This window comes from Salvelinus fontinalis, unplaced genomic scaffold, assembly GCF_029448725.1.
Source record: "Salvelinus fontinalis isolate EN_2023a unplaced genomic scaffold, ASM2944872v1 scaffold_1051, whole genome shotgun sequence".
Taxonomy (NCBI): Eukaryota; Metazoa; Chordata; class Actinopteri; order Salmoniformes; family Salmonidae; genus Salvelinus; species Salvelinus fontinalis.
The window spans coordinates 1-18033 of record NW_026601260.1 but is presented as its reverse complement, the minus strand read 5'-3'; the positions used below and the strand labels follow the sequence as shown (position 1 = coordinate 18033).

Below are 18033 nucleotides of genomic sequence, written 5' to 3'. Positions count from 1 at the left end.
CGCAAGAAGCATTACCTGAAAAACTCACATTGCCATCTGCTGACTGGAGTGGGTAACACAGATTGGAACAAAAATAAAGCAATTTCAAAAAAAGTAATTTAAAAACAACCAGATGTTATGTTATCTTACTTCTTAGAGCCAAAACGTTCCTCCAGGGCTGACCTGCCCATTAGGTGACAGATGGAAGAGGGCGACATTAGCTTGGAATATGCCATCCTCGTCAAATTGACCAAGGCTCATCGCTAACAACACCTCACATAATTCTGCCCAAAAACAATGAAAACTTATCACCAAGTGGCATATGGGATATTTAGGTGAGTGTTGGTGTTAGCACATAAAGCAGTGCCCACTTTGCAAAAGGAAACATGGACAGATAGGACTCTACCTGTGTAGAGCACATGCCCCTTTACCCTTCCTGTCTCTAAAGTGTCCTTTTGGGTGGTGGTATAATATGTATTCATTTTTTGTAATAGTTATTTTTAACCCACTGCCTGCAGGTCGTTTTTAAATTCACCTAAGTGATTTGTATTTTCCTTCAACTTTCTGAAGAGGAAACAGCCAGGAAATGCCCCTGTCTGAGTCCATTTGTCTACCACTATGTGTAGCTGTTAGCGATGATGCTAATGACAACCATCTTCTGGTTGATGGAAAAGTTTTCCCACAAACCTTGTCAATTAAATGTCAACTACAAAGTAGTCTATGCCTACCTGGCAGAATGATATCATGATTATTTGCATCAATCCAGTTGTGATTTGTTCAGCAAACTCTGCAATCACATGTGTGCTACAGAGACACCACTAACCAAGCAAGGCTCTTGCTGGTGCCACTTGAATTAAAGGGTATCTACACCCAAAAATGAAAATGTCTTAGATTTTTCTCAGACGACAAAAGTGGTCTCCTTTTGTTGTTTTTATATTAACAATGTGATTTTGAGAGCGAAAAACTGAAAAACAGAGACAATATCAGAAACCTGGAAAAATACTAAACGGAGAAAACGGAATTTGAGAAAATATATTAAATATTCTATTGATTTTCTCTCATTATGTCACACCAGACTTCGCTTTGGCTCCCCCTCCTGTCCAGCTCAGGCGTTCAGCGTTGCCGGCCTTCTAGCTTCTGCCGAACCTACTGCTGTCAAACGCCCTTCACTCATCAACCCCCGGCCTTCTAGCTGCTGCCGAACCTACTGCTGTCAAACGCCCTTCACTCATCAACCCCCGGCCTTCTAGCTGCTGCCGAACCTACTGCTGTCAAACGCCCTTCACTCATCAACCCCCGGCCTTCTAGCTGCTGCCGAACCTACTGCTGTCAAACGCCCTTCACTCATCAACCCCCGGCCTTCTAGCTGCTGCCGAACCGACTGCTGTCAAACGCCCTTCACTCATCAACCCCCGGCCTTCTAGCTGCTGCCGAACCTACTGCTGTCAAACGCCCTTCACTCATCAACCCCCCGGCCTTCTAGCTGCTGCCGAACCTACTGCTGTCAAACGCCCTTCACTCATCAACCCCCGGACTTGTCTCGTCATCATTACACACACCTGGTTCCAATCGCCCCTCTATCACTGTATATATACACTCCCTCTGACATTTTGTCTTTTGTCGGTCATTGTAAATGTTACTTGTTTTCCTGAGAGGAATCTCTCCAAATATTTCCTGAGTACTTTATATAGTTCACCCTGTGCCTTTTTGTTAATGAAGATATAATTTGAGCACAACCACGTTTGGGTTTTGTTCCGCTTTGATCTGTTGGTGCTGAAATAAATTCAGTCTTTCCAAACCTGAGACTGCATCCTTTCTACTCCTCTCTACACCAGTAACACATTATCTAGGATAGTGTAGAGCAGTGTTAACCAATCCTACTCCTCTCTACACCAGTAACACATTATCTAGGAGAGTGTAGAGCAGTGTTAACCAATCCTGGTCCTCCACTACCACCAACAGTAACACATTATCTAGGATAGTGTAGGGCAGTGTTAACCAATCCTGGTCCTCAACTACCCCCAACAGTAACACATTATCTAGGATAGTGTAGAGCAGTGTTAACCAATCCTGGTCCTCCACTACCACCAACAGTAACACATTATCTAGGAGAGTGTAGAGCAGTGTGAACCAATCCTACTCCTCTCTACACCAGTAACACATTATCTAGGAGAGTGTAGAGCAGTGTTAACCAATCCTACTCCTCTCTACACCAGTAACACATTATCTAGGAGAGTGTAGAGCAGTGTTAACCAATCCTACTCCTCTCTACACCAGTAACACATTATCTAGGAGAGTGTAGAGCAGTGTTAACCAATCCTACTCCTCTCTACACCAGTAACACATTATCTAGGAGAGTGTAGAGCAGTGTTAACCAATCCTGGTCCTCCACTACCTCCAACAGTAACACATTATCTAGGAGAGTGTAAAGAAGTGTTTCCCAATCCTGGTCCTCCAGTACCCCCAACAGTAACACATTATCTAGGAGAGTGTAAAGCAGTGTTTCATTTTTACTGTTGTAGAGTAACAGCTGTATCCTGAAGTGACCTTTAACCTCCCTGCTCCTTAATACTTCATCCATTGGATCAAAGCTTCAGCCAAGTAGGATACATGATAGTGACAACACATGGAGTAGGGTTGGATATAGTCATGGTAGGATACATGATAGTGGCAACACATGGAGTAGGGTTTGATATAGTCATGGTAGGATACATGATAGTGGCAACACATGGAGTAGGGTTGGATATAGTCATGGTAGGATACATGATAGTGGCAACACATGGAGTTGGGTTGGATATAGTCATGGTAGGATACATGATAGTGGCAACACATGGAGTAGGGTTTGATATAGTCATGGTTAACAAAATACTTTACTCAACATATTGTGCAGCTTTCTGTTGCAGGATATTTTTATGGGGGGGGGGTGCCCTTTGTTGTTTACACATCACACATGGTTATGGGCTTTAAAAAAGAAGACACCAGTACCATGTCAGATACAATTTAAATGTACACATTTGAGTTTACATCCCAATATGACACTTCATCACAGAAGACTGAATGTAACAAAACTACTATTGTGTTTATTGAGCTGTACACTGAGATGCTCAGTTGGTCAATATTCCCCTCCAGTGATTCCCCAACATCTTGTCAACATGTTCAATAAAAATGGTTCAGATATCTAATACCAGTCTATCTTTATAGACATGTATCCACAACAAGGCTTAGGCCTCTCATATAGTCTGCAAAAAACTCTCCAAAATGTCACATTTTTATTAACATCTTTATTTTCATGCATATAACTTGTCAAAAATCAGTTTTATTACCAAATTCAGTCTTTCGTGTGGACAATATTTTTTTCATGTTTTCATGACTGCTTGAGATTAGGTCCCTGAATGGTCAAAAAGCTCTTCAAATAGAAGTATGTTTATAACACATATCTTACAGGTAGGCCCTCTCTCACTCTCTCTCATCATGTCACAAGCTGAGAGGCTCCCAGAGGCAGGCCCATAAAAGGCCCCAGCTCACTCAACTGCCCCTCCCCTCTCCAACAGCCATCAACCCAGAACATCCTGAAGACAGAACATCTAAAAGATCATCTGGGAATCCTTTCTTCCTCATGGAGCTTTTCAAAAGTGAGGTGAATATTCCATGTGATGTTTGTACAGTGCCTTCGGAAAGTATTCAGACCCCTTTACTTTTTCCACATTTTGTTACGTTACAGCCTTATTTGAAAATGGATTTTAAAAATATATATATATATTCAGCAATCTACACACAATAGCCCATCATTTGGGGTGGCAGGTAGCCTATTGGTTAGAGCATTGGGCTAGTAACCATAAGGTTGATGGATCGAATCCCTGAGCTGACAAGGTAAAACTCTGTTGTTCTGACCCTGAACAAGGCACTGTTCAGCGGTAGGCCGTCATTGTAAATAAGAAATTGTTCTTAACTGACTTGCCTAGTTAAATATAAAACATCTAATTACAAAGCAAAAACAGGTTTTTAGAAACATTTATTAAAGATAAACGATATACCTTTACATAACAGTAAGTATTCAGACCCTTTATATGAGACTGTCAGGGTAAAAACCAAGCCATGAGGTAGAAGGAATTGTCTGTAGAGCTCCGAGACAGAATTGTGTCGAGGCACAGATCTTGGGAATGGTACCAACACATTTCTGCGGCATTGAAGGTCCCCAAGAACACAGTGGCCTCCATCATTCTAAAATGGAAGAAGTTTGGAACCACCAAGACTCTTCCTCGAGCTGGCGGCACAGCCAAGCTGAGCAGTCGGGGGAGATGGGCCTTGGTCAGGGAGGTGACCAAGAACCCGATGGTCACTCTGACAGAGCTCTAGAGTTCCTCTGTGGAGATGGGAGAACCTTCCAGAAGGACAACCATCTCTCCACCTCTCCACCAATCAAGCCTTTATGGTAGAGTGGCCTGACGGAAGCCCCTCAGTAAAATGCACATGACAGCCCACTTGGAGTTTGCCAAAAGGCACCAAAAGGACTTTCAGACCATGAGAAACCAGATTCTCTCGTGTGATGAAACCAAGATTGAACTCTTTGGCCTGAATGCCAAGCGTCACGTCTGGAGGAAACCTGGCACCATCCCTAGGGTGAAGCATGGTGGTGGCAGCATCATGCTGTGGGGATGTTTTTCAGCAGCAGGGACTAGGAGATTAGTCAGGATCAAGGGAAAGATGAACCGAGCAAAGTACAGAGAGATCCTTGATGAAAACCTGCTCCAGAGCACTCAGGACCTCAGACTGGGGGCGAAGGTTCACCTTCCAACAGGACAACAACCCTAAGCACACAGCCAAGACAATGCAGTAGTGGCTTCGGGTCAAGTCTCTGGTCTCTGAATGTCCTTGAGTGGCCGAGCCAGAGCCCGGACTTGAACCTGGTCTAACATCTCTGGAGAGACCTGAAAATAGCTGTGCAGCGACGCTCCCCATCCAACCTGACAGAGCTTGAGAGAGTCTGCAGAGAAGAATGGGAGAAACTCCCCAAATACAGGTGTGCCAAGCTTGTAGCGTCATACCCAAGAAGACTCAATGCTGTAATCGCTGCCAAAGGTCCTTCGACAAAGTACAGAGTAAAGGGTCTGAATACTTATGAAAATGTTATTTTTCAGTTGTTAAAAAAAATAATAAAAAATTAGCAACAATTTCTAAAGACCTGTTTTTGTGATGTCATTATGGGATATTGTGATGTCATTATGGGATATTGTGTGTAGATTGATGAGGGGAAAAAATGATTTAATACATTTTAGAATAAGGCTGTAACGTAAGAAAATGTTGGAAAAAGTCAAGGGGTCTGAATACTTTCTGAAGGCATTGTATATAGCCATGTTATAGAGTATGAAAAGGCTTGTTCATTCACATGTCATGATTTATTTAACAAGGTAAGTCAACTGAGAACACATTGTCATTTACAGCAACAACCTGGGGAATCATTACAGGGGAGAGAAGGGAGGATGCATGAGCCAAATTGTAAACAGTTTATATAGTTTACACAAATATTAGCCTCTTAGCTCTTATTGCAGGACTTTGACTGTGGTACATCACCTCCCCAGTCAACCTATTGTGTGTATTGAACATTCATATTGGACAGCCTTACCTATATAGTAGCACCACCACCCATCAGCCCATTCTCTTCTTGACGTCAAAAGCTGCAGTGTATTGTATCTGTAGGAGTTCATGATTAATAATCCTATTTATTTCAAGCCCCACTAAGATGTCACCATAATATTCCTTTAAAGCCCCTCTGTTAGATATAAATCATCAGAGTGGGAAACCAACTGACATGGAAACAATGGAGCAAATGTATCACTATCAGAGGGGTGTATTATGACATCATATAGAACTACTCAGACATTCCAAATATCATATGATTATCAGAGGGGTGTATTATGACATCAGATAGAACTACTCAGACATTCCAAATATCACTTGATTATCAGAGGGGTGTATTATGACATCAGATAGAACTACTCAGACATTCCAAATCAGGCTTCATCCATATCATGAAGGTAGATATTGATCCAACCATTTCAAAAGTAATGACCGGGCTGATGGAAACAGGTTATGCCTTTACAATTTTATAAAAGCCGACAGACGATATGTTAGTTCGTTTTACATGGTGGGGTCTTTTTGTGTCAGTAAAAATGTTTAAGCGAGAAATGGCGGTGGAAACTCCATTATGCTCAAATATTTATATTTAAGTTTTGTCACGCAAAGCCTTTTATCTGCAATGAGTCTGTTTGATAGAAACATTTCTGGTGGGAAAATGCGTATATTGTTTTATGCAGATTTTAGAATATTCACATGAAAATCTGTCTCAAATTACATGGAAACTTAGCTACTAAGGTGGATATTGATCCAACACCTGCCACGTATTCAAACCAGCCCACTGGGCACAGACGTCAGTTCAACATCTAGTTTCTATTTACATTTCTTTGAGTCGTCAACTAAAGTGAATTCAACATGAAATCAACACAAAATGTCACCTGTCATTGGATTTAGGTTGCCAGTTGGATGAAAAACAACTAAAATAACTGATGTTGATGGCTTTTTACAAATCCAATCAGTTTTCTACATCTATCATCATCACGTGGATTTGTTTTGTTGAAATGACGTGGAAACAACATTTATTCAACCAGTGGGAGGCTTGTAAATGCCCCCAGGAAAGTGGAACGAGGAACTCTTCATTGAGACAATAATAAACAGCAATCCGTGGGAGAGTTGAGGTGGATATTATAAAATAAGCATCTGCTGGAGTCCAAGTCAAACCAAGATTCTTTATTTCTGAGCTCAGAGAGAATAACAGAGTTACACACCGCAGTGTAGACAGTCTGAATTCCCAAAGCATTGGGTGATGAGCACATATCTTTATAGTTTCCTGTTCCTGGGAGGGACTTTATTCATACAAGGACGCAGGTGCAGCTGGTTTGCAACACATAATGATGGTCCCAAGAACAGGAGATTAAAATAGGACAGTTTCACAAGGTTAGTCACATAATCACTTATGTGGACACACATACAATTAACATTTTCCGTTACAGTCTGAATATTTGAATTTCATTAAATCATCAGTGGGCCAACAATGCAAATGTAAACAATGGAACAAATGCATCACATCCAAATATCACTGTATTATCTGTAGTGCTGGAGGAATGACACACCCAGATAAACACACACAAAGAGTTTTAAAAAGGACCATTTAAACACATGGAATCTGATCTACTTTATATTCAAAGTGACATACTCCATATTAAATTCATGTTTTCTAATAAAAACAAACAAATATATGTTTGAGTATACCTTGTACCATTTAATTTCATATGGTAAAAACAAGTAAACACATTATCAGTCAACAATATAAGACAATGGGAGCACTGTGTATGTACTCTGATGAATATTAAGTCAATGTGATGTGAAATATCAGTATACACGCTAAGAGAAGTAATTTCTCTCTCCTGTGTGGATTCTCTAATGACGTTTAAAAGACTGTTATGAGTGATATATTTTCCCTAAGTCTGGGCTTTTGTAAGCATTCTCCGCTCTGTGTGCAGTCTAATGTGTTATTTCAGGCTTCCTAAATGGGCAAAAGCTTTGCACCCTGGGAGGAGTGGTAAGGCTTCTCCCCTGTGTGTATTCTCTCATGTCCTTTCAGCTCCCATGACTGGTTGAAACACTTTCCACACTGGGAGCAGTGGTAAGGCTTCTCCCCTGTGTGTATTCTCTCGTGCCGTTTCAGATGCCCTGCCTGTTTGAAACACTTCCCACACTGGGAGCAGTGGTAAGGCTTCTCTCCCGTGTGTATTCTCTCATGTTGTTTCAGCTCCCCTGACTGGCGGAAACACTTTCCACACTGGGAGCAGTGGTAAGGCTTCTCCCCGGTGTGTATTCTCTCATGTTGTTTCAGCCCCCCCGACTGGCTGAAACACTTTCCACACTGGGAGCAGTGGTAAGGCTTCTCCCCGGTGTGTATTCTCTCATGTCGTTTCAGCTCCCCTAAACAGTTGAAACACTTTCCACATTGGGAGCAGTGGTAAGGCTTCTCCCCTGTGTGTATTCTCTCATGTTGTTTCAGCTCCCCTGACCGGTTGAAACACTTTCCACGTTGGGAGCAGTGGTAAGGCTTCTCTCCCGTGTGTATTCTCTCGTGTCGTTTCAGGTCCCGTGACATTTTGAAACACTTTCCACACTGGGAGCAGTGGTAAGGCTTCTCCCATGTGTGTATTCTCTCATGTTGTTTCAGCTCCCCTGACTGGTTGAAACACTTTCCACACTGGGAACAGTGGTAAGGCTTCTCCCCGGTGTGTATTCTCTCATGTCGTTTCAGCTCCCCTGACCAGTTGAAACACTTTCCACATTGGGAGCAGTGGTAAGGCTTCTCTCCCGTGTGTATTCTCTCATGTCGTTTCAGGTTCCGTGACATTTTGAAACACGTTCCACACTGGGAGCAGTGGTAAGGCTTCTCCCCTGTGTGTATTCTCTCATGTTGTTTCAGCTCCCCTGACTGTTTGAAACACTTTCCACACTGGGAGCAGTGGTAAGGCTTCTCCCCTGTGTGTATTCTCTCGTGCTGTTTCAGATGCCCTGGCTGTTTGAAACACTTTCCACACTGGGAGCAGTGGTAAGGCTTCTCTCCCGTGTGTATTCTCTCATGTCGTTTCAGGTCCCGTGACATTTTGAAACACTTTCCACACTGTGAGCAGTGGTAAGGCTTCTCCCCTGTGTGTATTCTCTCATGTTGTTTCAGGTCCCATAACCGGTTACAACTCTTTCTACAGTGGGAGCACTGGTGTCGTCTTGCTGGTTTGGATGTCCCTGGCTCTGGTTCCTCTGAGTCTGGTCGTTCTCCTGCCAAAGACACTGTGTTATTTTTAAATAGAGACCCAAATGAAACCTCCACATGATAAAACAACCTTGCTACGAGGGTAAATCCTAAATCAGATCTCTCAATAACCTGAGGCCAGTTTTAACAATTATAGTGTGATTTTAAAATAAATGTAGAGCTTCCTGGCAATTACTGCTATGTTTACATTACTTATTTTATTCATCCTGTTTTACAAGTCAGAACACAAAAAACTAGACAGTTCTAGGACACTGAAGACACAGACGTAGCTAGAATCCAATCGAGCAGGTGGTTCTAAATATATAACTTTCATAGCTGTATGATACAGAATGTGACCTACACACTTCCTTAAACATAAAATAACTAAAGAAGTAATTTTGTGTGGAAGTCCAAAACTTGTTTTTACGTCGAAGATACAAAGCACAAGATACAAAGCACTTGAACTTTGTGAAGCATTTATTTGGGCTGCAATTTCTAAGGCTGGTAACTCTAATGAACTTATGCATCAGAAGTAACTCTGGGTCTCCCATTCCTGTGGTGGTCCTTAAAGTAATGATGGACTGTTGTTTCTCTTTGCTTATTTGAGCTGTTCTTGACATAATATGAACTTCGTCTTTTACCCATTAGTGCTATCTTCTGTATACCACCCCTACCATGTCACAACACAACTGATTGGCTCAAACACATTAAAACCTGTTATAGCTTGGGGTTCCGCTAGCGGAACGTTTCGACAACATCCGGTGAAATTGCAGAGCGCAAAATATTTATTTATTTATTAGAAATAATTAACTTCCATGCATTCACAAGTGCAATACACCAAATTAAAGCTTAAGGAAAGAAATTCCACAACTTAACTTCTAAAAAGGCACACATGTTAATTGAAATGCATTTCAGGTGACCACCTCATGATGCTACAGTCCTCCTTTAAGACTCCATGCTACAGTCCTCCTTTAAGACTCCATAATGTTTCATCATTAGATGCTACAGTCCTCCTTTAAGACTCCATGCTACAGTCCTCCTTTAAGACTCCATTATGTTTCATAATTAGATGCTACAGTCCTCCTTTAAGACTCTATCATGTTTAGAATGTGTCTGGAAGCGCTACTCTATCTATTCTACTCTTATCCTTTCAGTTTTAATCATATTTATAATAATAATAATGTTATAATAGGTAATAACTAACTTTAATAACTAGAGTTAATACCTGCCTGGCGCCCAGACAAAATCTTTATCTTTACCCCCCTCTTACAATACCGCTACAGAATTAGCATAGTAGGCCATGTAACTTAAGGTAATCTGAAATATTTAGGACAAACTTATTCCTTGCCACCCATTCTGGAACTCACTGCAGCTCTATGTTAAGTGTTGCAGTCATTTCAGTCGCTGTAGTAGCTGAAGTGTACAGTGTTGAGTCATCCGCATACATAGATACACTGGCTTAACTCAAATGTCATTGGCATGTTGTTGGTAAAGATTGAAAAAAGAAGGTGCCAAACAGCTGCCCTGGGCAATTCCTGATTCTACCTTGATTTTGTAGTACAGGCTTCCATTAAAGAACACTGTGTTCTGTTAGACAGGTAGCTCTGGGGCGGCAGGTAGCCTAGTGGTTAGAGCGGTAGGCCAGTAACCGAAACATTGCTGGATCGAATCCCCGAGCTGACAAGGTAAAACTCTGTCGTTCTGCCCCTGAACAAGGCAGTCCTTGGCCGTCATTGAAACAAAGACTTTGTTCTTAACTGACTTGCCTAGTTAAATAAAGTTTACATATAAAAAAAAACTCTTTATCCACAATATAGCAGGGGGTGTAAAGCCATACGTTTTTTTCAGCAGCAGACTATGATCGATACTGTCAAAAGCCGCACTGAAGTCTAACAAAACAGCCCCAACAATATTTTTATCATCAATTTCTCTCAGCCAATCAGTCATTTGTAAGTGCTGTGCTTGTTGAATGAACTTCTCTATAAGCTGAAAGTCTCAATTTGTTTACTGTAAAATAGCATTGTATCTGGCCAAACACCATTTATTTTTTTAAATGTAAGGGTTGGTAACAGGTTGATTGGTCGGCTATTTAAGCCAGTAAAGGGAGCTTTACTATTCTTGGGTAGTGGAATGACTTTAGCTTCCCTCCAAGCATGAGGGAACACACTTTCTAGTAGGCTTAAATTGAAGATAATGCGAATAGAAGTGGAAATATCGGCCGCTATTATCCTCAATCATTTTCCATCCACGTTGTCAGACACCAGTGACATGTCATTGTTGATTTTTTTGCCCAAAATGTCATTTAAGGTGCTCCAAAGCTTTTTACAATCATTCTTCATGTCATTTATCTTTGTTTCATAGTGTAGTTTCTTCTTTTTATTCAGTTTAGTCAAATGATTTCTCAATTTGCAATAGGTTTGCCAATCAGTTATACAGCCAGACCTATTTGCCATCTCTTTTGCCTCCCTCTTCATCATACCATTTTTAAATTCCTCATCAATCCACGTGGATTTAACGTTTTTTACAGTCATTTTCTTAATGGGTGCATGCTTATGAGTAACTTGGATAAGCAATTTCATAAACGTGTCAAGGGCAGCGTCTGGTGGCTCGTCATTACACACCACGGACCAACAGATATTATTTCCATTGATGTAATCGGCTTAACTTTGAACATGGAGACATTAAAGAAGTGATAGGAAGTGAAAGAGACTGGGTGTTATGTCAGAAGTTAATGGTTCTCTGAAGAAAGACAGATGGCTTCGGAATGTGTTGGGTGACGAGAGGAAAGCAAAGTGTGAAACAGGGGAGACAGATGGACATCTGTGGATTAGATGGAGGGGTTGAGGTCAGGACAGATTCTCATCAGGGAGACAAAGGTTTGGTATCCTGTTACCCTCTTTACTCTCTTCCTGTGGAACCATAAGATGTAAGGATTGGAGAGAAGGAGGAATGTCTTACGTGAGATATAACGTGGGGCAAAAAAGTATTTAGTCAGCCACCAATGAACCTTGTGAAGACTTACAGAAAACGTTTGACCTCTGTCATTGCCAACAAAGGGTATATAACAAAGTATTGAGATAAACTTTTGTTATTGACCAAATACTTATTTTCCACCATAATTTGCAAATAAATTCATTAAAAATCCTACAATGTGATTTTTTGGATTTTTTTTCTCATTTTGTCTGTCATAGTTGAAGTGTACCTATGATGAAAATTACAGACCTCTCTCATCTTTTTAAGTGGGAGAACTTGCACAATTGGTGGCTGACTAAATACATTTTTGCCCCACTGTATATCTGGATGGAACAAATGTTGGGTTGTCTGAATTACAGATGTACAGAACCTTTGGGAATAATTAAACTTGGTTAAAGCTTCTCTAGTGTCCGTGAGTTATTTACTCTGAAAAATAAGAACCTAACAACATCAACACCATAGGAATCACTACAAACAATTGTATGACCTCTTAAATAGCACATTAGGCCCAGCCTTTTGGAACTGTGGTTTTCCTAGATATGGCTACTATATTGTGATCACTACATCCAAAGAATCTGGATACTGCTTTCAAACAAATTTCTGCAGCATTAGTAAAGATATGATCAAAATATGTTGATGATTTCATTTCTGTACTGTTTGTAACTACCCTGGTAGGTTGATTGATAACCTGATCAAGGTTGCCGGCACTGGTTACAGTTTGAAGCTTTCTCTTGAGTGGGCAGCCTGATCACAGCTTTCCTCCAATATTAGTTAATTAATTAACAGTGTCTTGAGTTTAGTTTGCCTGTTCTACAGTCTTGTAAAGATAGGGGAGTTGACTGGGACAGGCAATGTAACATCCATAATGTTTTAAGGAAAAGTTTTTGTAAAACCTTACAACAGATCATTGAAACTTTCTCTCCAAAACTAACTTTCATCAAGGTTTTATATGGTCTATTGGTTTCTCTCTTTTCATTGGCAGAATCCTTTTTCAGTGTTATGATATTCATAACATCCATATCCACCAGTCTATCTTCATGTCAAGATACCAGTCTATCTTCATGTCAACTAACAGAACTCTGCTGGTTGTCCTGGTAACAGATACCAGTCTATCTTCCTGTCAACTAACAGAACTCTGCTGGTTGTCCTCGTAACAGATACCAGTCTATCTTCACGTCAACTAACAGAACTCTGCTGGTTATCCTGGTAACAGATACCAGTCTATCTTCCTGTCAACTAACAGAACTCTGCTGGTTGTCCTGGTAACAGATACCATTGGCAGATCTATTGTATTTGTCCAAACTAAATTACAGCACTTACTTTGATGTGTCAAATCTGATCCTTTCTTCTCTTCTCCTCCTCTCACAGTTCCACTCAGCCCTGTTGTTTTCCTGCAGTCCACCAGCAGCACAGACAACCTCTTCATACCCAGCAGTAAGGCGCTACCGGGAGAGGCACGACACGGGGACTCCGGGAGGGAGGAAGGGCTAGCGTTGTCCTGGTAACCATAAAGAGGGGACACAGACACATATCATTATGGATGCTGATGTCACTGTTGTCATAAAGTGCTTTACAGAAACCCAGCCCCCGATAGAGCAAGCTGTATGCTAGACCAGACCAAGCTGTACCATCTGGTGTTCTGTTCTGGAGAGACTCTTCTCTGCCTCGTCAGCATCAGGATGTTGTTGAGGCTCCCCAGAGAATCCATGATAGTCACATCTCTCTCCTGTGTGAATGACAACATCAAACAGACAGTCAACTTATGATCTTCTATTGCAATCATAGGGTCTTACCAGAGACATTGATATGTCTAAAAAGGGCCTAAATTGGCCACTTTCATTATGCTTTTTTTTTAAAATACGGTTTGTGATGCAAATGTAAAAGGTTGTACCACGAAATGGGTGCCTTTTGCATTCCTTTAAAATTTTATGTAGAAATTATGCACCAGAATTGGATTGTAAAATCCTGTTATACAAGATGAAGTGCGCTTTAATATAGACCACGTCCTGGTCCTAAAAAAAGATGTACCAATGGCAGATTGAAACTAACAACTTATACAGTACAGAACAACATATTCATGTGTAGAACTTCAGTAGAATCCCCCTTTAAAACCCCACAGTTGAACAACTGCTGTTTGTGCCCCTGTTTTTAAAGACAGTACTCACTGATGGTAATCGGATATTCTGACTCCTCCTCCTCCCTTTTCACTTCCAAAACGTCTTCCTCCTCTTTTATTGAGATAGCCTCCTCTTCCTCTTTTACTCCAAAAGGTTCTTCCTCTCCTTTCACTACTTTCTCCTCCTTCAATGTTACGGCATCTTCCTCCATTTTCATTCTGAAGCTTCTTCCTCTCCTTTCACCAGAACTTATTTTCTCCGTCTAGTTTAGTGAGCTCATGCTCTGGGCGATTAGCCTAGTGCGGTATGAAGTTAACACATTCGCTAATTTAAGAAGCAAATTACGTTAAAATGAACTAGTAGATACGTAAACAGAATTGTGTTCTAAACACCAAGATTAATATACACAAGATTAGTCTAAAGAGCTTAAATGCTCCGGTTTTATGTTCGCTAGCAAACCACCGCGTTGGTTGAATCAGAGGCCTTTTGTCGCTGTTGAAGAAGCCTCCCGCCCCGTCCATTAAATTATACGTCACGCAAGAAGCATTACCTGAAAAACTCACATTGCCATCTGCTGACTGGAGTGGGTAACACAGATTGGAACAAAAATAAAGCAATGTCAAAAAAAGTAATTTAAAAACAACCAGATGTTATGTTATCTTACTTCTTAGAGCCAAAACTTTCCTCCAGGGCTGACCTGCCCATTAGGTGACAGATTGAAGAGGATTAGGTGACAGATTGAAGAGGGCGACATTAGCTTGGAATATGCCATCCTCGTCAAATTGACCAAGGCTCATCGCTAACAACACCTCACATAATTCTGCCCAAAAACAATGAAAACTTCTCCCACCCAGTGGCATATGGGATATTTAGGTGAGTGTTGGTGTTAGCACATAAAGCAGTGCCCACTTTGCAAAAGGCAACATGGACAGATAGGACTCTACCTGTGTAGAGCACATGCCCCTTTACCCTTCCTGTCTCTAAAGTGCCCTTTTGGGTGGTGGTATAATTTGTATTCATTTTTTGTCATAGTTATTTTTAACCCACTGCCTGCAAGTCGTTTTTAAATTCACCTCAGTGATTTGTATTTTCCTTCAACTTTCTGAAGAGGAAACAGTCAGGAAATGCCCCTGTCTGAGTGCATTTGTCTACCACTATGTGTAGCTGTTAGCGATGATGCTAATGACAACCATCTTCTGGTTGATGGAAAAGTTTTCCCACAAACCTTGTCAATTAAATGTCAACTACAAAGTAGTCTATGCCTACCTGGCAGAATGATATCATGATTATTTGCATCAATCCAGTTGTGATTTGTTCAGCAAACTCTGCAATCACATGTGTGCTACAGAGACACCACTAACCAAGCAAGGCTCTTGCTGGTGCCACTTGAATTAAAGGGTATCTACACCCAAAAATGAAAATGTCTTAGATTTTTCTCGGACGACAAAAGTGGTCTCCTTTTGTTGTTTTTCTATTAACAATGTGATTTTGAGAGCGAAAAACTGAAAAACAGAGACAATATCAGAAACCTGGAAAATAACTAAACGGAGAAAACGGAATTTGAGAAAATATATTAAATATTCTATTGATTTTCTCTCATTATGTCACACCAGACTTCGCTTTGGCTCCCCCTCCTGTCCAGCTCAGGCGTTCAGCGTTGCCGGCCATCTAGCTGCTGCCGAACAAACTGCTGTCAAACGCCCTTCACTCATCAACCCCCGGCCTTCTAGCTGCTGCCGAACCTACTGCTGTCAAACGCCCTTCACTCATCAACCCCCGGCCTTCTAGCTGCTGCCGAACCTACTGCTGTCAAACGCCCTTCACTCATCAACCCCCGGCCTTCTAGCTGCTGCCGAACCTACTGCTGTCAAACGCCCTTCACTCATCAACCCCCGGCCTTCTAGCTGCTGCCGAACCTACTGCTGTCAAACGCCCTTCACTCATCAACCCCCGGCCTTCTAGCTGCTGCCGAACCTACTGCTGTCAAACGCCCTTCACTCATCAACCCCCGGCCTTCTAGCTGCTGCCGAACCTACCGCTGTCAAACGCCCTTCACTCATCAACCCCCGGACTTGTCTCGTCATCATTACACGCACCTGGTTCCAATCGCCCCTCTATCACTGTATATATACACTCCCTCTGACATTTTGTCTTTTTGTCGGTCATTTGTAAATGTTACTTGTTTTCCTGAGAGGAATCTCTCCTACTCCTATTTCCTGAGTACTTTATATAGTTCACCCTGTGCCTTTTTGTTAATGAAGATCTAATTTGAGCACAACCACGTTTGGGTTTTGTTCCGCTTTGATCTGTTGGTGCTGAAATAAATTCAGTCTTTCCAAACCTGAGACTGCATCCTTTCTACTCCTCTCTACACCAGTAACACATTATCTAGGAGAGTGTAGAGCAGTGTTAACCAATCCTACTCCTCTCTACACCAGTAACACATTATCTAAGAGAATGTAGAGCAGTGTTAACCAATCCTACTCTTCTCTACACCAGTAACACATTATCTAGGAGAGTGTAGAGCAGTGTTAACCAATCCTACTCCTCTCTACACCAGTAACACATTATCTAGGAGAGTGTAGAGCAGTGTTAACCAATCCTACTCTTCTCTACACCAGTAACACATTATCTATGTGTTGGGTGGACGAGAGGAAAGCAAAGTGTGAAACAGGGGAGACAGATGGACATCTGTGGATTAGATGAAGGAGGGGTTGAGGTCAGGACAGATTCTCATCAGGGAGACAAAGGTGTGGTATCCTGTTACCCTCTTTACTCTCTTCCTGTGGAACCATAAGATGTAAGGATTGGAGAGAAGGAGGAATGTCTTACTTGAGACATAACGTGGGGCAAAAAAGTATTTAGTCAGCCACCAATGAACCTTGTGAAGACTTACAGAAAACGTTTGACCTCTGTCATTGCCAACAAAGGGTATATAACAAAGTATTGAGATAAACTTTTGTTATTGACCAAATACTTATTTTCCACCATAATTTGCAAATAAATTCATGAAAAATCCTACAATGTGATTTTCTGGATTTTTTTTCTCATTTTGTCTGTCATAGTTGAAGTGTACCTATGATGAAAATTACAGACCTCTCTCATCTTTTTAAGTGGGAGAACTTGCACAATTGGTGGCTGACTAAATACATTTTTGCCCCACTGTATATCTGGATGGAACAAATGTTGGGTTGTCTGAATTACAGATGTACAGAACCTTTGGGAATAATTAAACTTGGTTAAAGCTTCTCTAGTGTCCGTGAGTTATTTACTGTGAAAAAAAATAACCTAACAACATCAACAACATAGGAATCACTACAAACATTTGTATGACCTCTTAAATAGCACATTAGGCCCAGCCTTTTGGAACTGTGGTTTTCCTAGACATGGCTACTATATTGTGATCACTACATCCAAAGAATCTGGATACTGCTTTCAAACAAATTTCTGCAGCATTAGTAAAGATATGATCAAAATATGTTGATGATTTCATTCCTCTACTGTTTGTAACTACCCTGGTAGGTTGATTGATAACCTGATCAAGGTTGCAGGCACTGGTTACAGTTTGAAGCTTTCTCTTGAGTGGGCAGCCTGATCACAGCTTTCCTCCAGTATTAGTTAATTAATTACCAGTGTCTGGAGTTTAGTTTGCCTGTTCTACAGTCTTGTAAAGATAGGGGGGTTGACTGGGACAGGCAATGTAACATCCATAATGTTTTAAGGAAAAGTTTTTGTAAAACAAGCACCTTACAACGGATCATTGAAACTTTCTCTCCAAAACGAACTTTCATCAAGGTTTTATATGGTCTATTGGTTTCTCTCTTTTCATTGGCAGAATCCTTTTTCAGTGTTATGATATTCATAACATCCATATCCACCAGTCTATCTTCCTGTCAACTAACAGAACTCTGCTGGTTGTCCTGGTAACAGATACCAGTCTATCTTCCTGTCAACTAACAGAACTCTGCTGGTTGTCCTGGTAACAGATACCAGTCTATCTTCCTGTCAACTAACAGAACTCTGCTGGTTGTCCTGGTAACAGATACCAGTCTATCTTCCTGTCAACTAACAGAACTCTGCTGGTTGTCCTGGTAACAGATACCAGTCTATCTTCCTGTT

At 41.2% G+C, this 18033-nt stretch overlaps 1 protein-coding gene across 1 annotated transcript; it reads right to left on the bottom strand.

Moving 5' to 3' along the window:
* Positions 1-6768: 6768 nt before the first annotated feature.
* Positions 6769-18002, bottom strand: LOC129848543 (zinc finger protein 345-like). The gene is made up of 4 exons (XM_055915710.1): positions 13963-18002; positions 13426-13523; positions 13118-13295; positions 6769-8850 (listed from the first exon to the last, which is right to left on the bottom strand). The coding sequence occupies exons 1-4, from the start codon at positions 14129-14131 to the stop codon at positions 7580-7582; spliced, it is 1716 nt and encodes a 571-aa protein (XP_055771685.1). The 5' UTR covers positions 14132-18002; the 3' UTR covers positions 6769-7579.
* Positions 18003-18033: the final 31 nt, after the last annotated feature.